At 38.1% G+C, this 24604-nt stretch overlaps 1 protein-coding gene across 1 annotated transcript in view; it reads right to left on the bottom strand.

Moving 5' to 3' along the window:
* LOC108100088 overlaps positions 1-24338 on the bottom strand; it is a 75985-nt gene extending 51647 nt beyond the window's left edge. The window contains 2 exon segments of the mRNA XM_043209340.1: positions 22606-23519; positions 23522-24338. Of these exon segments, the coding sequence (XP_043065275.1) occupies positions 22606-23519; positions 23522-23822 (1215 nt within the window). The 5' untranslated portion in view covers positions 23823-24338.
* Between the last annotated feature and the right edge of the window lie 266 nt (positions 24339-24604).

Here is a 24604-nt window from a genome sequence, read left to right as displayed (position 1 = left end):
GTTCCATTAGCTGCGGCTCCTATTGTGTAATGGATCGGGGGATATATTTATAACCGAATGAAATCGTTGGCGAAATCATTCCCCATCGCAGGATGGCTTTCCACATTGCCCTTGGCATTAGCTTTGTTTTACTTTGGAGCAGATCTTTTTTTGTGGCGTTTCCATTCAAATTTACCGCATTCAATTTGCCTAAGTTGCCATTCGGATTTCGGAGGCGAATTGCAGGGGCAGCAGCTGCCGAAAGAAATGAAATCGAATTCAATACAAAATGCAAATGAGGCAGAGGGAACCGCAAACGAGAAATGGCATGAGAAATGAGATGCCACCGAAATCATAAAAATCAAATTTGAAATTGATAGGGAGATAGGATGATGGGGAGAAATGAATCCAAAGGCAGGAGAGATAACTCAATTTGAAACCGAAACCAAATCGAGAACAAAGTCATCCCCTAATTGAGATGGAATGTGTATATTAAAGGTTTCCACTTTCTGACAGCCACTTCCGGGTAATTATTGAAAATAGTTTGCCCACCAACAGTGCGGATCTACGACACTTTTCCATCGTTTTTCCAGGGGGAAACAAACTTTTCAATGCGCTAAACCGCTTAGCCCGAAAATGATGATGATGAGGGGAAATCCAAATTGACTCAAGATAAAACTGCCAAGGCCCAAGGCCAAAAACACTAACAAAAAAGTAAAACAAAACAGAGAAAAAAGGGTATCTAACCCCAGTTAAAGAGCAACGCAATTTCCGGTCGCCCCCCGGGGTCAAAGACAGAGATAGCAACAAAGTGAGACAGATTGCTAGACAGAGAACGAGAGGGGAGCACATAGACATTCACATTCACATCCAGTCAGCATTCAAATATTTGTCATCATCAAATGACATCTGTTTGTCGTTGCTTTTTGGTTGAAAGGCCGCCCCCGAAAGTTCGTGTAGTCAAAGGTCAGGGTTTGATATACGAGAACAGTGCGTTTCATAGCTATAGGGTGGCAAAGTTAGGATGTTGTGGGATATTTGGGGAACAAACTTGTCATAACAACAAGTAAGGTGAACAGCAGTAAATAAAGTTATGTGTGAGTTTTCCCTGAAGCTAATGTTACCATTAATATGGTTTATTCTATGTATATTAATTAATAGTAAGAAACATTTTTTTAAGAAACTAAAACCTTTATGCTTTTTTTGAGAAAAATTGTATTTAAAGTATTAAATATGAAATGGAGCATAAAAGTAAATTTATGTAAATTTAAAATCATTTAGCATAGATAATTTCTTCGTTAACAATAGAAGTCAATCGGAGCACAATAAAGAATTTGCATAAATCCCACGGGTGAACTGCCACGCCCCCTTCTCCACTTAAGGCGTAAAGTTAGAAAGGTGAAAGGTGCGCGGAGATAAAATGGAGATGGAGCGATGGAGATTCAAAAGTATTTTTAACGAGTTGCCAAGTTTCCAAGAAGCTGCATCAGTTTTCAATGGAAAATGCAGCAGCGGAAAATGTAAATAGCTAACAAGAAAATACAATAAAAGCAAACTCAGGCTAAAAATCCAGCAGCATTTCGAGATTCCCCGATTCTCCAAAAAAAAAAAAAGAAATACCAGAAGACCCAATGACATAGTTTGCATGCTCCAAGAAGCAGGAAGCGTTTAAGGGGAAACCCCGATGGGCGGGGGGAAATCCCAGAGGGGGAGGCTATTAAAGCGGCATTTGCAGCGTGTTGAAAGGCGTTGAAGCTGCAATTAGCCGTGGAGGTTTTCCAGTGTGTGGGGAAAACAAGTCGACGGAGAGCAGGTTGCGTGTGGACCACAAAAATAGAAATGCTCCCATCTATCTTTGGGGTACACTGAAGGAGAAAGGAAACTGGTGGCAATTGTGAGGGGTACATTATATGTATAGAATATTCTTTACTGCGTAATTGAAATAGAAAAGATCTTCCCATGGTTGTGACCCTGACCTAAGAGGTTTATGACGGGATGTGCGATAATTCGGAGCCATATTTGAAAGCAGATTCTATTTTGTTATCACAAGCGGAAACCGCAAAAACCTTGCAATAATTCGGAGCATTATTTGGAAGCAGATTCTATTTTGTTATCACATTAGACCGGGAACCGCATTTTTGCCAAATAATTAATTAGTCGCAATAATGAGATAATTAAATTCCTATTTAAATGCAAGCGGTGCCTAAAGTTATAAGGAAACCATTAAAAATGGCAAGATTTTTTCTGTAAAAAACAAACTTGATCCAAATATAAGTATATAGGCAAAATAATGAAATATACATTTCCGTAGGGATTTTCCTTTCAAATAGGATTAACAATAATTAGAAATTAGTTTCAACTTATAATAATGGCTTATCTGGTTCATTGAAATTAGATATTATTACTTAGAAATTCTTACAAAACTATTTTCCCTATTCGTGAGTTCACAGCTAGAAGCTTGTCAGATTCCAACTCTGCATTAAGTTATTAAGTAGCTTGCTGCCATTGAAATCAAACACCAGACGCAGAGCATTTTCCTAGTTTCCACCAGCTGGCACTGCAATCTTCGGAATTTCCCTCCCACTTCGCACCAGCGAAGCCCAATAATGTTGTAGATCCTACTATCTCCATCCGCCATAAACATTATAGTCTGTTGGCCATCAGATATGCGTTTGTGCTGAAGGAGGTAAGTCCTTTGTGTGTTTACGCTCGTGTTGGCTATAAACAATTTGAACCAATTCCAGTTAATGGTCGAACTAACGATGCCAACGTGCGCCTTGTTAGTCAAAGCTTACTTTCGAGAATATTCTCGGCATATTTCTATAATCATCGGACTGCAGACGTGCCAAAGCAGCGGCAATTGAAAGGCTCCTAACCAAATACTCCTTGTTAACCCTGGTGGCAGTTTCTCCGCCCACCTAATTAGGTGCATCAACAAATGGCGGACGAGATTAGACGGCTGACGTGGGCGTGCTCACAAAATTCGATCCGCACGAGACCCCGAGATCCCAACACCAAATACCGAATACCAAATACTGAAAACCGAAAACCGAATCCCAGCGGGCATTGTCTAACTAATTGGATTAAAGTTGATGCCTGACCTGACACAATGGACCGCTCGACGAGCGAACCAAGTCCGGTTCCCAGGTAGGATCCCCTGCATCGCAAAACAGGATACAAAAGCAACAAAGGCCACAAGTATATGCATTTTGAACTGCCACTCCGAAACTCGTTCGTTCTCGCTTTTGTATCTCGGCCAGCAATCAATGTAAACAGCCAAACCCACAAATAACAATGCCATTTCGGCCAAGTCATTTCGGTTTTCACTTGCTTCCATACCCTCCGGATACCATTTTGTACTTTTACGATGATGATTTCACGTCGCCGATAACAGAACAAAACGCTAGAGTGTTTGAGCAAAGGTCGAATATTTTCCTAATCGTTTTGAGTGCATTTAAAATGAAATTAAATGAAAATAAGAAAGGATCCGAAGCTCATATACTCTTGCCGTTAGAACTTAAGTCTATAAAAATACTAGACTGGTTCAAAATCTATGGTATCAAATTTTATTTTTATTATTGCAATAAGGTGTACTTTATAGGTACTCTCGAGATATATTGAATATTTCATTCATTTTGTATTTTTTTATAGCAGCTATTTAATATGTTGGTTGAATTTGAATGGAAATAATACGCCTGTAAGGGTATAATTAAATTCAGGATGAAAATGGATTACAACCGGAGTAGTTTCGTCAAGTGGCAGAGATTTGACCCTCTTTAAGTTGTTTCCTATTGTAGTTAGATGAATGGTTTTTCCTAAAAGATTTATATTTTGGCCTTAAAAATGAACCATTATTTTGTGGTCCTTTAAGAGATGAATAGTTTTGAATTGGACATAAGTATGCCCAAAATAATATTCATTTAAAATTAAAGATTACCGATTATTTTATTTATATTATTCTTATTACTTTCAATTATACTACTTGTATGTTTTTAAAGTCAAGTTAACACCTTAACCTTTCCAGATCTTTTTTTACTTAAAACTTCGTAAGCAAAATGAAAACTTATGCCGAAAAATAATATATGTGTTTTTCTGGCAGACAAGTTTTATTTCTTTTTTTTTGTTGGGGATGCGGAACAACAAACGTCAGGAGCAGCAGCTGTAGCTGAATTTTGAGGTCCTGGCAACGACTTCTTTCAATTTCAATTTCAGTTTCGGGTCTGCCGCAGCAGCGTTTTGCTCAACTTAATTGTGTGAAAAACTTTTCTTACGCTCGACATGAACAACATGAACGGCGGCAAAGTGTTTTCCGCTTTTCCCCCGGCCGGGAAAAGTGTACGACAGCCGCAAGAAAGCGAAAGTTAAAATTATTTAATATGATGACAGTTAAGAGAAGAATAAAAACAAAGTTTCGAAAAAGGAGAGTGTAGGAAAGGAAACGCTGACTGGCAGACACTAACAGCAATTGGATTTGGAATGAATAATGTTTTAAAATATGCGAAAGAAACTTAATTTAGATTTGGATAGTATTGATATATCATTGAAGAAACGTTTATTAATTTTCATCGATCTCTTTTCGTGGAAAGTGGAAACTTTTTTTGCTTGCCGGTAAAATTCTTTATTAAAAACATTCGTAAGTTTGGAAAAAATGAACTGCAAGCATTGATCAACTTTTTAGGAAAGAAGAAAAAATCGATTTAATTTGTTTACCAATTCACAAAGGCGGTAAAGCTGAATGTATTTAAAACGAGCGGGAGAACTCATTTGAAAATTTAGTGAAACCCACTGAAAACCCAAACAAACTTTGACAATAGAATTTTCCTGCGGATAATAAGAAAGATACGATGCGGGATGAAAATAGAAGAAGAACTGTGGGTGGTTAAGATTCATCCCAAAGACAACGAGACTTTTATGATGACACTTTCGTGCAAAGGATGATGATGAGGAAAACTTGCACAGCAGTCGCATGCAGAAAAAATCACAAAAAAAAAAAACGCACACACGCAGATACTCAGACGTGAAAGGAATCGCTCTTGAAAAAGGACTCAATGAGGCGAAAGGAAGGGAAAGAAGGCTAAAACGCAGGGAAAAGCGAAAACTGCAAGCTGCGTTTTAGACAAGAGGCGGAAAATGTGTGTGCTCAAGTCTTTCGAGTGGCATAACAAATTAAAAAAAAAAACAGATGATCGGAATGGAAAAATAACCCATAACTGGAGTGGCAATGCTTTTTTACTTTTTACTGACACCACAATAAAACGCTCGTGGCTAAAATCGCGTGTGCTTTATCTATCAACTGCGCGATTTTCCAGCATTTCGTGAAGGTTTTTAATTGGAATCGGCTTTAAAGGCTCCTTGGCTTGGACCAACTGCGGTCACCATTTCTTCCTAATCACTGACTAAACAATTAATCAACCGAAAACCAAAGTTTCACCGAAGTGGAGTGGACTGTTGGAAAACTCAACGCCCAAGAAAATGACATTTTCGAGGTGCACGTCAACACGATGGTCGAGCAAAAACGGCAGCGCACAAGTTGATTAATGAGCTGTGATGCTAGGAGACCCACCAGTGGGAAATGGCGGGAAAATTAGAGGGGAAATGGGGTGGGGAGAATGGAAAGTGTGGGGGCGGTGCAACGACACCCCGTAACCGAAGCAGTAAGTTAAGCAGTTTTAAAAGGGAAATGTCAGCTGAAGGATTTGTTACTGGTGACTGGGGAAATGGGCGTCTTGATTACGTGAGCTCAGCTGAGCTGGGAAATGGTGGAATGGGGGGTGCAAAGGGGGGAGGAAAGTGCAAAGGAAAAGCTCATCCAAGAGATTTACTGAAGGGAAATAGTTACTGAATGAGAACACCAGGGGATCTGAACTAATTAAAACGACTAATGCCAGGGGTATGGTAATCAAATTTAAAGGAGAATTATAGTATAAACGATTTTAATTATTTTTTCAGCAAAGACTTTTATAAGTTCTGAATATTGAACTTGTTAAGTTGGTTTATTAATGTTTAAGTAAAAGAACTCTTCATAGTTTAGTTCTTATCAAGGTTTGGAAAATAAATTATATTACCAAGTTCACATAAGTATTTTAAATTCCTCGCAGACTTTCTGCAAAATACTTTTTGTCAACCAAACAAGTTGTTTTAAATTTCGCAGAATTTGGCCCTGAAAATAGCTTAATTTCCAAAGCAAACGCACCCACGCAGACATCAATCACCCATCAGATATCACCCATCAATCGAACGGCAACCTAATCAACTACGGAAATTCAGTTTCCCTCGATGTTGCGTGTGTGTCGAATGGAGTTTTCCCACCCAATATAACCCCATATGAGATTAAGCTGCTCCCGACTGAATAACAAATTGAAATGATAAACCAATACCCGAAAACGAAAGCTGGGAAATATTTTTCCACTCTCTCGCAGAAAATTACACAAATCAAGTTACAAATCAACTCGCAATCACAACTGCAGTCGCAGTGACTGCATTAAAATCACTTGCGAAATAACAAAATTCCATCTCGATTTTCCATTCCCTCAGCGAATGCGCATTCGAATGCGATTGCAATTGAAATTTAATTTTGAAAGATATTTTCTAGTAGAATTTTTTCCGCATGGCTTTTTGCCGTTGACCTCGGGACACGCCTACCGCCGCCCACTTGGAAAACGCTTTTCACCCAAATCAGTGCAGCTGAACATACTTTTCGAGAGCGTGTTCTATGTTTTTACGGATATTTCGCAACGGGTTTCGTGGCTGGTTGAGATTGAAATGTAATCAAAAATTGCGAATTCTGCGAAAACTGAACTGCAAAGTGCGTCCTGCGGGTTTTCCTTCTGCGCTTTCCCATTTTTTGTTCCGAGTGCGTGCATCAGACAGATTGTTTTGAGGGTTTTTCCTGTGGCCTACAGATAAATTGTATTTATAAACGCTGAGCAAGAGGTGGATGTTTTAAATTGTACCATATTGTAAGGGTAAAAAGAATTATTTTTGAAAAGCTTATTATGTATTTATTTAAGAATTATTTAAGAATTTAAGTTATACTTCATTTATATTCAGATTAAGTAAACTATATAGTTTTTCTCTCATAAAAGTAAGTTTAATTGAACTTCAAGCTACCAACATCGAATCGAAAACTAACATTCGTCGCTGGCAACACATGTAAGGTTAATTTGATCCACTGTTTAGGGATTTCGCCAGCAAATGGCGTAGGAAATTAATTAGGGCAAACTGAAACAAGACACGAACTGGCATTTCCACGCAGGGAAATGCACCAGCACACACACACTTACACACCCTCTTATAAAGGGGGAGGTCGGAAAATACCACTCTTTGGAGCCGAAAAGCGAGCACAGCTGCATACTAATAAGCTTCCACGAGGACTCGTGTGTGCTGGCTTCAACCTCACCTGCTGCTTGCCACTTTTCCCAGCCCTCTGATCCTTTGGTCAGACACGTGCCACGCCTACAATTCGGGGCTGGGAAAAGCTGTCAAGCTGACGTCGGTACGAGCATTATGACGGCATTTACACATCAGCTTCAGCTTCAGCGTCGTCTTGGTCAGCATTTGAGGATTAGGAGGAGTACCCAAGGGCCAAGGACTGAAAGTCCACGCACTCAGAACCCGGAACCCAGAATCCAGGATTCAGAATCCCTGAGCTTGTAAGCCGCAGCAAACGGCTTTGGCATTATACGTTCACGAATAGGAAGTTATTTATACAGATCAAAATTTCAGTATATTAAATGTTTTCTACTTAACTACTAATTATTTCCATTAACCATTTAAAGATTTTTATGGAAATCTCAATTACAAACAACATAACTAGACACAAAAACTCTTTCAAAACTTACTAATATTTTTAAGAAACATTTTAGATTTCCCATTTTCCACAGTGCCAAACTCACTGGACTGACTAAACTGACCCTTCTCCGACTGAACATTCCTGGCGAAGCTTTAAAATGTTTGTGTCGGCTATGCAAATAAATCCAAGTCGTGGCCAAAAACTCAATTTCGGGCAGCTAGTGCAGCAGCTGCTACTTCGGCGTGTAACCCGCTTTTGAAACCCCCCTTCGAAACCCCCTTTTTTTTGGGGTTTTGGGGTATGTCAAACCCCCGCCTGGGAGGACATATGGCGACAAACAGCGGGCACCGTTTTCTATTTTGTTTGCCTGCAAACACGCAGAGAAGAGCGAGCCCAACACCAAGGACAAAGGACGAGAGTCGAAGAACGAAGGCTGCTGAGCATGCACTAGACCCATTTCGTGAATGCATGTGGATGTGGATGAGGATGTGGAAGGAGCCCACCCAAACTGAATTGCACTTGGGCAAAAACAAAATACAAGCCATGAAAATTGTATTTTGAAAAGCAAGATTTGGTATGAAAATACAGATACGCTTCAACTAAATTAAATAACATGCGATATTAAGCTCCTAATTAAATTGGGCAAAAAGGTTAAATTGTATTTCAATTTGTTTAATTCAAAAAAAAACAAACTTTAAAGGAATACTTTATATTTAACCTATAACCTTAGTTCACAGCATAAAAATATTTATATTAAGGGAGCCTAGCTGATCCCAAAAAATATTTCATTGTGTTGAAATGTTGTACAAGAAATTACTAATCACATTTTATTTAATTAAAATATTGTCACTTTTTACTAAATTATTATTAGAAAAAAACATCCTTTACACTTTTCAAAAAAAAAAAGTTTTTAAACTTAAATTTCAACTACTTAATCACTTGCCAATCTAAGCCCGACATCTAACTCCATGATTCGCTGGCAAAAAAAAGTATATAGTTAACTCTAGCATCCATCAGAACTCAATCCCCTTGATAAAGTCATCATACCCTTGTCCGACAAGGCCACAAAAAATAACGCACACTACGTGAGGGAGCTGCGATTCTGAATATCTAAGAGTTTGAAGGCGAAAATTCCCCGAAAAAACAGGACAATTTCCCCCAACCAGAGTGTTTTCGCCCCCAATTTTTTGATGCTGCCGGAATATTTTCCCTGAAATTCGTTTTTCTGCACTCTGCACACGCTTTTCTGCATTGGGATAGGTCCTGGAATCGGGAAAAGGAAAAGGGACAGCAGTTTCGGGGTTTTGGCTGGTTTGCCTGGTTTGCCTGGCTGCGCGCCCTAAATGGATTTAGCTTGTCCCGATCGCAAAATTCGTTCGTGGCTCTTCTTTTTTCTTTCTGTGACGCCGAAAATGGGAAATGTGTTCATTTGCATGTGCCACATGTGTCCCGGAGCTGTGTGTGCATGAAATGCAATAAAAATGGTCGCCAGATCTGGTGTTAATTCGCAAATTCAATTGTCAAATCATTGGCAATTGGCAAATAAATTTAATTCTCTTAACGCCATGGAACTGACAATGAAGAACCGCCTGATGAATCAGAGGCACATAAAATACGACCTGTCACGTGCCATTACGATATATATATTTATTTGATTCAAGGTGTCTGAACGGAGTGACAGAAGTCAACGACGTGGCACAAAAGCACACAATGCACTGGCAAATAAAGGGTAATAAATCAACATTTATGAAGAAAACTATATTCACAGCTGGTTTAAAATATATATTAATAATATTAATATTGTAAATGAGGTTAAGCAGAAGTGTCATTCATAAATCACCTCGAATTAAAACTGTATACGATTGCCTACAATTTTGAAATAAAATATAAAAGAAAGGCTTGAAAAAAAAAACTTCGCAATAGAAATTATTTTTTTAATATTTGAGCCCATTACTCTTTCTGAACAGATTTTTTTAGTGATAAATATTTCTTCACCAAACTATCAAAAATATATTTAAAGCTGCACAGAATTTTATAATAATAACAATATTGTTTTTGACTGCAAGTAAGTTGAAGCATTAACAAATTGCCAAAAGTAACAGCAAACAATTTTCCCTTATAGTATGAAACAAATATTTTGCACCACGAGTTGATGTTAAATATAAAATAAGCTTTTATCTGAAACAATTTTTCTAAGTGTGGCAGGACGTACAGCGCAGAACCGGAAGACCGGACGGATATTTCTGGTCTGGTCAAATTTCTGGTCGGTCACATAGTGTTGGCAGCATTTGCGGTCACTTGATGGACAGTCTATGCACATTTGGTCTGCTTTTTGCCACCCGCCGCAAAAGTGTTCGGAATGAACGTTGGCAGTATAGGGTTAAGTGGGCGAGCCAGGAAATGGGGGGCGAAAATGGCCGCAAGTTCGTCAACATGGGCAAATATTTGCAGATATCCAAACGATGTCGCACGTCTGCCGCAGTTGCTGTTACTGCTGCAACTTCGGTTACTGCTGCTGCTGCTGCTGTTGCTGCAGTGGATGTTGATTGTTGGTCAAGTGGTCAAAAGCCAACAATTGGTCACGATCACTTTGCCTTTATTGTTTTCGTTACCATTGCGCCCTGTCCGTCCTGCTTTTATTGGTTTTTTCCCGGGCGATGTCTCTCCTTTGTTTTTCCACTTGCGGCAGTTCGTGTTGCTGATTTGACGTGACTAATGGGTCGTTAGGCATATGTCCACTCGGCCAGAGGAGGAGCTAACAGGTGGACAGGACGGGACGGGGAGTTGCGGGGTGAAAAGTCATGCTCGGGCTGGAGTTTTCCCCTTTTCCACTTCTTAACAAGTTACAAATTGCGTAGCTCGCTCCGCTGCCAGTTGGCCAGGCAAAAAGTAGATGGTGCAAAACACAAGTTGATTAGAATGCAAACCTTAAAAGTGGTCAAGGTTGCAGAAAGTGGATTCTTACTAGTTTTTACACTTCAGTTCGTATGGAAAAGATTTGAATAATAAAACCAAAATATGAATGCAGTTTTGTTTTAAAATACTTAATCTATTACAACAGATTTTCCTGACTTCTGAATGGAAAAATAATTGTTTATATTAATTTAAGATATTTTGTCAAGCTCGTATAATTAAGTAACAAAATATATCTCTAATAAAATTCCAATATCAACGTCTGTTTGGAAATACATAATTTGGCAAAATACTAATTGGAAACACTTCTTGTTCACTTTGGCTTACCAGTTACGAGTTTAAATGCAAATCGTTGCCATTCCCCGAAACCGATTTGGAAAATGTCACCGCAGAACTCACCTGCAACGAGACATAAAAATGAGATAAGAATTAGCTAAATATTTGACATAATTCACCGGCAAACACTCAATGGGGCAAATAGACAAATCGCAACTGCATTCCGATCGGGGGAGACATAATCAACAGCCATATCCATCACCATTAGCATCACCTTTGTCATTTCCATGCCCCGGCCGAGATTAGCTATGGAAATTTGGCATCTGTCTGTGGCTTTTCTTTATCTCATAGTTGTTTTTTTTTCTATTTGCATATGACATCATCAAAGTGGCAACAGCAGCCGAAGATTTGTGCAAAACAAACAAACGCGCCAGCGGAATGCAAAAGCCAACAAAAGCGGAGCCGGAGCGAAAATCTTGTTGCAGCCACCGCCTGTCAAATGATTTGCAACTTTGTGCAAATTCGTTTGCCAGTCGACCAACCCCTTCCCCCTTTGCCCCACCACTCCCCCCCACCCCCTCGACCTTCGGCAGTTATTAGTTGCCAGTCGACGTCTGTCTGACAGCCACGAACCAAACTCGAGCCACGTAGAGCGGAGATTTTAACTAGAAGACGCTGGCGAAGACCACGGACCTCAGACCAAAAACCAAAACCAAAAACCACGGAGCTGCGACTGCAGACTGCCGGGCATTTGCAACTGCCCGCGGTGGACACGAAGGCCACGACCAGTCTATAAAAAATGTAAAAAATCTCCCAGCGAAAGGGAATATATAAATACCCTTTTGGAAAGAAAATTGAAAAAGATAGGTAAAAATAAACCATCGTGGAAAGTACAGAAATGGGAAAAAGTGCAAGCAAAATTAGTTGAATGGGGTGAAATTTTATTTAAATTTTATTGGTTTGAAAAATATTTTTAAATAATTTTTGGACTCCTTAAACCAATTTAAATATACAGAAAGTATTATTATTGTTATTATTTTTGGAGGTTATTAAAATAAAGTAGTTTCCTTAAACCAATTTAAATATACAGAAAGTATTATTATTGTTATTATTTTTGGAGGTTATTAAAATAAAGTAGTTTATAGTGGAACTAAATGAATACCCCTAAAAATAATGCGATAAAATATCTGAAAATTTTGATTTATTTCTTTTTGCAACCAACTTTAGCATGGGATTGAAAACTCCTTATCAAGCGTAGCTTTATGCCTTCATACCTTTTGTTAGAGTATGATAAAAAAAATTGATTTGATGTCTGCGGGATTTGTTAGCCATCGACTCTAGAATCCAGTCATCCGCCTCCCGCTGCACAGCACCCATTTCGGTTGATTTGCCGGCGATTTAGACGTTGATGAAGTGATTAACCAAGCCAACAAGCATTTGGCTTTTTGATAGCGTTTAGTTTATGAGCCGACCTCGAGGGTCTCGGCCCGATGCTCCAGCGATTTCCGATTTGCGGTTGATGAAGCGTACACCGGTGAGCAGCAGGTGCAGGTGGGGCATGTGGCATGGGGCATGGCGATAGATACGGATTCAGTATGCAAATTGTGGCATCGCGAGTAGCCAGGTAGGTAGGTATAATGACTGATGAAACCGCCATTGATTTATGGACAGCAGTTCTGAAAACCAAAGCGCACTTGAGGCGATTCTACAGCAAACAGCTAAATTAAAGTTCAGGCTTCTGTTCACATTAATGCTTTGTTATTTTTAAAAATTTCTAGAAATAGAGTATACCAACACACGTTTGTATAATTTTTATTCATGACCAAACTAAAAATATTTAAATTTTCCAAACATTCATAACATTTAAATCAAAAAGCATTTTCGGTTTTATTAGTTGCCCAACATAATTTATTAATCACTGAAATTTGGTTCGTTGCACAACACTTATAAAAATCTCTCCTCACTGTCGTTTAAAAATACGTTTAATTATTATTAGACCCCCGATAACCTTGACTTTGTTCCCTCGATTAGCCTCCCCTGCCAGAAATAAAAGTTTAGAAATTTGTAATGAAATCAGGGGCAATAAATTCAAGTTGGATTAGCTTGGAAGAGCTCTTAAAAATACTCAAATGTTCTGCTTAATGGTGTCACAAATCTCGAAAGCCTCTTTGACTTCCCCCAAAACAAATCTTGTTGGGTTTTTTATATTGAAAAGCGAAAGTGTTAAAGTGTCTGCCAGTCAAAGGCCCCACCCATCATGAAAGGCAGTTACAAGCCCTGATATATAAAACACCTTCCAAACGTGAAGTTAATGTTCGTTGGTCTGGTTTTAAGACCTCACGAGTGCATTGTTTCCAATCGGAATCCAATAAAATTGAAATAAAATTGTGTAATAAAAGGAAATCGCTTATAAATGCTGAAAATGAAATATTGATGAAACTCACCGAAGCACTGTTCGCATGTCAATCGAAGAAAACTAAAGAAACCGAACAGACAGACGCTGAATCTCGTTTCTCATGCATAATGCAAACGGAGTGCAACCGGAGACATTGGAAATTTCTAACAATTTAACGGACACGAAAAAAGAGAAGAAATTAATCATATAAAAGACACCAGGGGATCTGCTACTGGGCTTTCAATATGCCAATCGAATCAATTAGACGATTTATTGACGATGGCCTGGCATTGGCATTCAATTGGCCGTCTTCGTTGTCTTTCAACAATTTCAAATGTCATAAATTGACGCGCCTGCAAAAGAGATTTACGTGGCGGAAAATAAGCACCATAAAAAATGAACTTATGCAATTTTTTAAAGTGATATTAATCCTTTCCTTTTGATAAAGTAGCATATAGCAGTTTACTACTTGTTACCCAAGTTAAATTAATTCTATTTTATTTTCCGCAGTGCAAACAATTCAGCCGCAACCCGCGACCTCAGCGATCAATCGAATGCCGAAGCCAACCAAAAATTGAGTCATTATCATCGTCATCATTGGCCGCAAACATTAATTAAAACGCATTCAAATGCAGATTTTTGTCAACCTGCCAAATGCCAGAATGTGGGACCCCCCATCATGAATTTTTAGTCGCATTGTTTGAAATTCCACATTCCATATTCAACATTCGACTATGAGTGCAGTGGATTCCACTCTTGTCAGGGCCCAAAATTATGCTTATTGATTTAGCTGTCAAAAAGTGCATGACATTTTTCGTTTTCTTTTTTTGAAATTTGGTTATTTTTATGTGCCACTCGCTAGCGAACAGACAACTTTAGTAATGCCAAATGAGTTGAGATATACATTGGGCTCGAATGTGTTTTTAATTCAACAATCGGTGATTAATCACGCTGATGTGCAAGTCACTGCATAAATTTGTCATCGATTTGAGAAGTGTCAACTTAGGTGATATTTAAGCACTGTACTTAGGCAAATCGTTTATTTTACATATGAGTTTCAAAAGAAATGCAAATAGTAAGGTTTTTGTGGCTTAAATCACATAAGTCATGAATACAATAATGATATTCTAGGTAAATAGTGCTTTACAAATACAAATTTATAATAATATGAAGATTTGTGACATAATAATAACCGAAATTGTATTTAGTTAATGTTGATGGAAGAAGATTTGTGACATAATAATAACCGAAATTGTATTTAGTTAATGTTGATGGACTAACTGACAATATATAAAACTTAAATGATATGACAATCAAACCATCATAGTTTTTCTTTATTTTATTGTTTACTTGATTTATTTAGTTTTATTTATTATTATATTACTTTTGTTGTTATTTCCAAAAAGTGATACAATATGTTTCTTATTCCTGTTCCACTGTACATGCATCAAAAATTGTGTGACACTTGTTAGTAACACACACGCACACACACACACCTCGAGCACATTTGGGTGGGTGTGTGTTGTCGTTGGCCGGAGTTTTTCCTTGCCTTGGCTTCATAATCGCGGCTCTTATACTTTATACATGGCTGTAATGGGTTTGCAATTTGCAGCGACTTTTTGACACACATACACATACCAGGCAAAGTCGCTCACAGATACTAACACACACCCTCAAACGGATGAAGGGTCTCCAGAGTGGCATGACTGACTCGAAAGATTTATGTTGAATTTTTAATGACCAGCCGGGCAATGCATCAACTTCAATATACGTACGCTTTGAATGAAGACATTTGCCAGGCCACCTTTGACCTTTACTGCCCCGATTTACGATTGTATGAGAGTGTGTATGCGTGGAAAAGATTACACCAGGCACCTAAAGCGATTACAACCTGTACAGGTGGACAATACCGCACAGCAGGTGACAGCGAAAGGTTCCAGATCTTCGAAACCCGAATTTTATTTCCCTTTTAGCGTCCACTTTTGATTTATTTGCCAGCGCTTGATGAATTAGAATGCACAACTCACGCCGACACACACAAATGGATTTCAGATACAATTGTATCTTTTTGTACCAGAACTACAGTCAAACTACTCTAAATCAAAGCATCTTCTGAAAATATTTATGGGTTTGTTTATTGATGTTTTATAAGCATTTTTGTAGTAAAATAAATCTTATTGTACAAATTCCTTAAAAAAATCTATATAAATTATTTTAAATTTTCTTAGCACCTAAATATGCTCTTAAACTTGCTAAGAAATTTTGTAACACAACGTTATAGTTTTCCTGTAAAAATGTTATTGCATAAATCAAATGAAGACACAACATATAAATGTAGCCATTTCAGTTAAACTTAAATGAACTTGTCTGTACTTGGCAACAAAAATGATTTACTATTTTTCAAGTTTGTTTTTTGGGTCATTTTTTGTATGTGCTTTAGTTTTCAGTTTTCAGTTTCAGTTTACAGTTCAATAGTTCGGTTTAGTTACAGTTTTTCTTTATTTGGATTAGGCATTGAATAACAGGCATGACCGTGACTCTTTCCTCTATCGGCTAAACCTTTTTTCATGAACCGGACAACACGACTTTCAATTTGTCTTTGGCGGTTTATTTCGGTGGGAAAAGAGGGGGAAAAAAGGGGAAATGGGGGAAAAGGGGTTACGTGGAGGCGGAAATTGTAGGGCAAGCATTTCGCAATGGACTTGCAGCAAACACGTCAACAAAAATATTTTCGTTTGCTGGTCTTGATTTATCGTCAACTCGACTCTTTGACAAGCGTGTTATGCCCAGCCGTTTATTATTTTGTCACTCGCAAGTGCTGCGTGAAATAAAGTTTAATTTCCTATTTGGGTTGGGTTTTCATGGCTATTAGATTACAAGAATTACACGAAAGTAAGCTTGCTTTAAAAGTGTTACTGGTAATAAACTGTGAAAACTGAACAAAATATAAATAAAAGGGGTGGCCTTGACATGAGATATGATTTATAAGAGCTGAACTTTTTGAAATCAGATCTTTGAAATCCAAAAGTTGGAGGGTCAGAACAGTTATTCAATTATGAAGTTTAAAGTTAATTACTTTCAATAATAAATCAGATCCTTGAATTCCATAATTTGGAGGGTCAAAATCGTTTATAATTTTTGAAATTTAAAGTTAATTACTTTCAACAATAAATCTTTTCACAATGTCACTCGCAATTAATATAATTGTTATTATTTATGAGGGTGGTGATCAATTAAATTACATTTTAAAGATTTAACCCTTAGTAAATTGAAACATAAATCGGTGTTAATTATCTGGGTAACTTTTTTTAAGCCATTTAACATCATAGGGGTTAAAGCTCGCAGACCGAATATATTTTTACATAACACAAACTCCCATAAGCAGATTCAAAAGAATTTTTGACTCCACTGAAATTCTCTTTCACCACTTCAATAAAGTTTATTTCTGACACTTCGATTTGGGTCAGACTTATAAAGTTATATGGCAATTGCATCTGGCTGAGCTCCATCCACAAACCCATTGGCTGTAACCATAAACTAAAACTCCCGCGGAGCATTCTAAAATTCCTCGTCACGTAATAAAATATTTATGCCTTTGGTCGCGGCTTAAATCATGCCAAACGTGATCGCGGATCGTAATAGGGTTCTAACTGTAAACGCACCAAGCGAATAATCCATCCATCCACCTTGACCCCAAAAGAAGCCATGGGTTAAAACGGCGGATCAGCCTTGCATTTCAATGAATTACAATGAATTCTTCGCCGAGCTCATCATCGAAATCAATCACAAAGTCGGCATCTCATCACATGTGTCTTCGGTTAGTAACTAAAAAGCCCACTGACACACAGAAAGAGATGGGGATACACAAGCGGAAAGAGACAGCAATAAAGTGCTTGGGTTCAGTGGAGCTAACAAAGGCAAACTGCGAGTGCATTCAACAGATACAGATACAAAGATACACATCGTTCTGCCTCTGACAAACCGTTTTCTGTCAGATTAACTAACAAACTGCTTTCGTCGCTCCTTAAATTTCCCTTCCGCCCCTGGTCTATATGTATATTAACAGTTGCGGTAAGAAAAATAGAACCACCATGATTTTGAATGTAAGATAAATGGAACTATTAAGAAAATTCTTCAACAAAATCGGATTCCGAAAGTGTCGTAATTAAAATAAACGTACTGATTTTAAAAAAATTTAACTTTCCTATACATAAACATTAAAAAACAAAACAATATAAAAAGGAAACCCTTTTCAAAAAGTCGCAGGAATAGGAAGATTATAACTTTTGTGATCTCTTTAACAATATATTTATTTACTTTTAATCATTACGAAACACCATACTTTAGTTACATTAAAAATTCGTATATATACTGAACAGTGTAACCTAAAAATACTTCAAATTTGAACATAAACAATTGAAAGTATCTTTTATACTATCTTAACTTATTTGCCAACCTCAACTGTAAGTGTGTGTAGTATGATTTATAAAGTGACGAAGCCGCTAACAGATTTTGCGGCATTCCAAGAATTTCCAGCGCAGCATGTGTGGCACAAAAGAAACATTTAAGCCGAAAAAAAGGTGGGGGAGTGGAGAAGAAGGGGCATAAGGCCCCTGCACATATGTAATCTTAACAGTCTAATAAAGTCACTGAAACTCCCAACTCCCCACAAGTCAGCCGGCAAAAAGACAACAGCAGCATTGCCAATTAGTCGCGAGAATTTATATTGCTTTTTTCGGTTTCCGAAGAGAGTGGGAAAATAATTTCTGGAAATTTATATTAGAAGCTGCTATAAATTATGGGGAAAAGCAGCGAGGACCGAGACACTAGCCAGCTTAAGAAGTACACCAAAAACCGAAAAAAAACCAAAGCGAAAATCCAAATGCGAAGCAATCTGGAGACAATAAGCACAAGTTGTGCAATGGAAAATGTCCAAAGAAGGCAGTGGCGAATGAACGGAACTTCAATGGCCGAAAGAGAAGCAGTCAAGTATTTTTCTATGGGAAGAGCGGAAAATTCCTACCAAATGATACACTCACAGCTCCTCGGGGAACGAAAACAACTAATGAATGCCCCTGGCTGGAGAAAAAACAGCAGCAGCAGCAGCAAAAAGGAGAAAAATATATAAAACATTGCAAAATAGGAGAGAGCTGGGAATAAATTGCACTGCCAATAACAGGCCAAAAAGGAAAACGTATGAAATGTGAGTGGAAATTAGCTGAAAAATGTCATCGGCAGCAAAAGCCAAGAGAAATAACTAAAAATAATAATCAAGAAATTTTTGATACATCCTAGAGCGAGTAATTACTGAAGCAAAAAAAGCAAACAACAACTGAAAATGTCAGAAAGATCTTTGGTGCAGCAAAAATGTTGATTAAAATTTCTGTGCTTCAAAAATAGGAATCAGAAGGATTTAAAAAAAAAAATTAACTAGCAAAAACACAAATGATTATTAAACCACCATTTCTGACTTAAACCCATTTGCAGTTTTCTAGTTTGTAATTATAAAAAGTAAACTTTTGCATATTCAAATTGCATTGAGTAATAATATGAATACGAAACATCTATAAGATTGCTAAACCAATTGCTTTTCTAGTAAATTATAATATTTTATTATTTACTTTTTTAATTTAAAACTATGTTATATTTCTTTTATAATTTCTTTAATTTCGTGTTCAACATCCACTCTTAACCACTCTTCAACTTACTCAAACTTTTGCCAAAGAACTTGTTCTACAACTGCCTCTTTTGAGTGGTGTTTGAGTGCCCTCCCCTCATGTTATCAATGAGTCTCCATAATTGTTACCACCTTGTGGGCCTCGTTTTTCCCCGCTGCTTTCGAGCTTCAAGGTCGTTGCAACCGCAGCGACAACCTTCAGCCACATCGGCATCCGCGGGTGGTAAGCGATGAACTCTCGCTGTGCGTGTGTGGTTTCAGTTGTCATTCCTTTAACCGCTTCTGACATTTCTCCGCACAGAGGCTAAGCTCACTGTGTGGGTTCTTCTTGTCTCCTGTGAAGGTCTGGTAAGTGCAAAAAAATGCCAAGTTGGAGGAAAAGGAAGCAACAGTGGCAGGAAGAAAAACAAGCAAGCTGGCTGTATAGAAAAACACACCCACAAAAGATGGCTAAAAGCTTACAAAACAACAAGTGCAACAACAGCGGAAAAGCTGAAAAGAAGTAACAGCATTTGTGGCTGTAACACAAAAAGAAATGTGTGAAATGGCTTCAAAGAAATATGTTGTTCAATTTTGGAACATTTTTCTGTGCAATATATAAATTATAAAATATTGCTTTGAATATTCTGCTTTGATGTAGATAAATAAGTGAGGCTTCCAAAAGAGCAATGTAAATTTTATTTAATACCAAAGAACAAAAAAAACTTCTTTATAAAAATAGTTAATTAAGTACGCAAAAAGAAAGTAATCTACTCGATTTCCTTTAATGTTCACGCAACCCGGTATGTTAATTAAAAATCAATCAAAATGATCTCAGTAAAGAGCTCATTAATGAACAGACAGACCGAATATAAAATGTACTTCCAAACCGAAACAAAATAAATAAAAAATAAAAACGTTGCCAATTAAATGGAAGGTAAGTTGGGCAAATTGCATTGAGTCAGTGGCATGTTAACACGGCAGGAAAATTCAGGATTCACCGGAGCGTGGCAGAGAACACCCATTTAGCATGTCATAGGTCGAGAAAGAAAAAAAAAACAAATAAGAAGGAAGGATGCAGTACATCCGGATAAGGGAAGTGGGAATGGCAAAGGTTGAAGGCACAAGGAACACACAACCCAAAGAGTAGCCGTCGTCATCCGCAGACATGTGTTAATTGTATTGTTCTGGGGAGAGCAGGAAAATGTTGTGGGGAAAACTGTACGAAAATGCGAGGAAAATGGGGACGTGGCGCCTTGTTATTTTGATGGCTCAGCGCCAATTCACCTGTCGTCCCACCTCTCACCTCCCCTTCGGCAAAACCCCCTCGTTTGTTGTTTAACTTTTGTTTTTTTTCTGTGTTGTTTTACACGCAGCTGCTCTTTGTTGTTGGGCTTCGGTAATTATTGTTGCTCTTATTAAGCGCGTTGTTTTAGCCGATTGTTTATTTAGCTGTTAACAATATTTCGAGTGCATTTTACATTTACATTTTTAACACTCGCACTTGTCAACCCTTGGTGTTCGTTTAATTCGCATTCAAATTTTTGATTATGTTTCAAATTACCCTTTTTCATGCGCATTAATTCAGATTGAGATCGCAATGTTTTAGTAGGAATTAATAGCGAAAACATTTAAGTGTGTGCATTCAACCGCGAAATGTGTATAATGTAGAATATTAGGATAATAAGTTGTTATGAATAAGCAAATACCCATTTGTTTATGTTGCTTAAAATTAAACGATTTGTGTTTGGTGATGCAGAAACCACTTATGAATATGTACTGCTAAAAATAAAATTAATTAGTTTTGGCTGGCCTTGAGAGAAATGTGTTAATGAGAAGAATGTATTAAAAAAAATGTAGAATTATCAGAAAACGTGATAATTAAAAGCTCTCAAATGACCTATTTCCCGCTACAAAAATAAAAATTTTTTAATAGTGAATTACAGTTAATTAAATTAAGAAAATGTGTCAATAAAATAGGAATTTGCTGCTTAGAAATTCAAATTACCTAAAGAGGGAATTCAAGTAATTTAAATTCAAACCGTTTTTGTTAAACTTGGGTTTTCCCCCACTTTTTAAGATGTTTCTTACTCGATTTTAATTTGGGTCTCAATCCAGTTTTATTTTACGACATCGATGGCCCAAGGACATTAACGCGAATGCTCATCTCAGTGACAGCTAAACTCAATTTACCTGCAGTAAAGTCAAAACGCTGTCCCAATAAAAACAAACAGAGAGCACTAAAAAAACAAACTAAACTACATCAGTATACTCCGGTTATTTTCATTTACCCGACGGGACCGACGAGCATTATTTGCTTTGGGGCTCATTTAATTGGTCCTTTTTTAAGAGGTAATTACACCAGGAAAAGTGGGCGGAAAATACGGTGACCTCATGTTGAGGGTATCAAAGAGACACATGAAAATGCAATTAAGAGTGGACCAAAAACCCAGAACCTCTGTCAACAATCAACTCAAAGCAAACAGAATGCAATGACAGCCAAAAAGTGTAAATCAAATGCAACAAACTAATTGTTATTGTTCGAATTTGTTGGAAATGTTGGTACATTTTGTTGATTTTTGTTTTGGGTTTCTTGCTGGTTTCAATTAGCCAAGCCGCAATGGTGAATGGCGAATGGTCAGCCAAAAAGTGCCAAGTTGGCTAAAGGCAGCTGCTATCCTTTCCCCCTCCCCCTTTACCCCTCTCCACCCCCTCCAAACCAAACCCCCCTTGGCCTTTCGCACATTGTGTAAATATTTGACATGAGCACCAAAACACGGAGCAAACCCAAATGTCTGTTTTTGTTGTAAGCCAAAATGCAAACGGCATTAGCCATGGTCAGTGCGTTATTTCGAGCTGAATAATGCCTATGCACTGTAAGGAATATATGTTACACAGGTGTAGGTAAGAATTTATGGTAAAATGGTTGTACTATTAAAAGTGTGGGTATCAGAAATTGCAAATGATATTTTATAAACTGTCAGCCAAAGCTTACTGATAATAAGAAATGCCTATTCAAAACAATAAAAAAAAAGTTTCGGAAGAACAGTAATTGTTCTTATCAAAATACACAAAAAGTACACACAATTGGGACTTGTAAATAATCGAAATAGAACAACACAAATGAAAACAAAACCAGTAATTACAAAATTTAAAAGCTAAAGTTGTTGAAATATTTTTTTTATAGAACCATTATTAAAGTAACTCTATATATTTATATTCTTTTCTATCATATCTACATACTTCCCTCAGTGCACCTTTACATCTATATGTTTTACCGGCATTTTCGATCTCCGACATCAAATGACAATCAATCGTGAAAGCGAAACGCAAGCTGGCCCCAAAAATCCGTCGGTCATTTGTGGCCACAGACACTATTTTTCCCGCAGTTTATAAACAGAATCTGTTATCAGGGGTTCCTACGGCACAGACTCTTTATATAGCCCCCCTACACACATAATGGAGCAATGTCAGAGGAGCAACAACAACAATGGCTAATGACATCATGGAATCGGTAGTCGGTGGAATCGGTAGAGAGCTGCGTACTTATCAGTTAGCCGAGAACAAAGGGGGCAATGCCAGACCGAGACTCACCTCATTTTCAATGTTCCTGATGAGCGGGGTGTTCCTGCTCTTCTCCCGCATCGCCAGTAACTCCTTCTGGTGCTTCTGCTGCTTGAGATGGTGTTCGTGCTCGATCTTGTTCCACTGCTCGTTGGAGAAGCCCTCCTCCGACTCCGAATCGGAGTCCTCCATCGAGTACTCCTCCTCGCCGGCGTTGCTCTTCAAATTGGCATCGATTAATTGCAGTTTCGGCCTTTCAGTTCGTATTAACGGCTTTGTTGTTGTGGTCGAAGTGGTGGTCTTGGGGCTACTTGTGGTGTGGGGCTTCTGGACCAGCTCTTTTTCCTTGTCTTGTTTGAACAGCCAATCGAAGATGTTGCGCTTGCCAGCGAACTTATCATGCGGATTGGCCACTCCGGGATGTCTGTTATTATTGTGATTATTATTATTCGCAGCTACATCCAATTCATCCGACTGATCGTAGGCATTATAATCTGTATCTTTAATTCCAATGTGTGGCATTTTCTGGGCAAACAGAGAGTATCTGGGCATTTGGCGGGCCAATTCCTCATCGACAGCATTCAAATCCTCGTCATCGTCGTACTCGTAATCATCGTTGTCCTCGTCGTCGTCCTCATCACTATCCTCGTCCGAGGAGCTCAGGTCCACCTCCTGTCGCCAGTTGGGTCCTCGGGTGGATCGTGGCTCAGCCCACGAGGGGAAGATGCCCTCCCTGTCGAAGTAGCGAGTGTGGTTCGAGATCAGGCCACGTCGCGTGGTCGTGGGTGCATCGGTGGTCACCAAACTTCTGGCGGTGCTGGTGGCAATGGTCATGCGATGTTGCTGGTGTCGCAGCGAGGGAAACACCCTCTGCTCCCAGCTCAAGTGGTGGCGATTGTGGTGGCGCAAGTGGTGCTGCTGCATAGGCAGCTGTGGATCCAATCCCCCTTAGATCCACCCACCTCGGAGTCCACGAGCGAAGGTGGTTGGCGGTTGCCCCCCTCCAACTCGGCTCGCAAGTGCTGCTCGTGCCGCAAGTGATGATGGTGCTGCTGCTGCGCCTCCAATTGCTGCGCCTCCTGCAGCTGCTGCAGCCGCTGCTGCTGATGGGCACTTCGATGAGGAGCCACTGTGGTTATTATCGGGGTTCCCTTCAGATCACTGCTGTTGGCCCAACTGAGGGGCATTAGCATCAGAATTAGCCAATACATTTTGAAGATCATTCGGCTTCCCCGCGGGGAACTCATTGTTTTTTTTATTGGCGCTTTTCTAGAAATTGTTCTCCTCTTTGTTTTTATATCTTTCACTCGCGTTTATTGTGCGCTTTTCTTTGTCGTTTGTTTTGAGTTAAAGCATTTTCTTTTGTCTCACAATTCGCAATTTATACTGGCGCTTATATTTCGACACTTGTTGACAATTTAATATTTCGTTATTTTTTTCGCTTTTCAGGAATTTTAATTGCTCATCACTGAAATTAAATCGCTTATTTTTTGTAAATGGAAGTTTAATTGTTCTCGTTAAAATTTTTTATGCTTTGTTTCTGTTTTTGTGACTTTTAGACTTTATGTGGAAATTTAAATTGTTTATTATACCAATTAGGGATGTTTTTTGATAGGTTATTTTGATAAAATGTTAACTATTGTTTTTTGCGATAATATCTGGTCTTGATTTCGTTGGCTTTTAATATTTTTGTTTAAGTTTTAAAATTTTGTTTTATAGTTGCTCTTTTTGAGATTCTTAAAAACTTTAATATTTATTTTTAAAAATTGTTGGCCTTTAACATTCGTTGTTAATTATTAAAAACATTTAAATGAGTTTTATACTTTGTAAAATTTTTTATTGTGACGAGTTTTGTTTTACTCTAAAAATTACCACTTTATAACTCTTGACACTTTACATAAAAATTTTGTTTTAAATATTTATCTCTCGTTTTGATCTTTTGGCAACTTGTTCACCAACTTTGATTAATGGCTATTATATTTTTTTGGCTCAAACCAATTACCGCAAACACAAATAAATCTGCCACAGA

The sequence above is a fragment of the Drosophila ficusphila genome, unplaced genomic scaffold, assembly GCF_018152265.1.
Source record: "Drosophila ficusphila isolate 14025-0441.05 unplaced genomic scaffold, ASM1815226v1 contig_855, whole genome shotgun sequence".
In the NCBI taxonomy this organism is placed as follows: domain Eukaryota; kingdom Metazoa; phylum Arthropoda; class Insecta; order Diptera; family Drosophilidae; genus Drosophila; species Drosophila ficusphila.
Note: the sequence above shows the minus strand (reverse complement) of the source record. Positions and strands in the feature narration are given on the sequence as shown.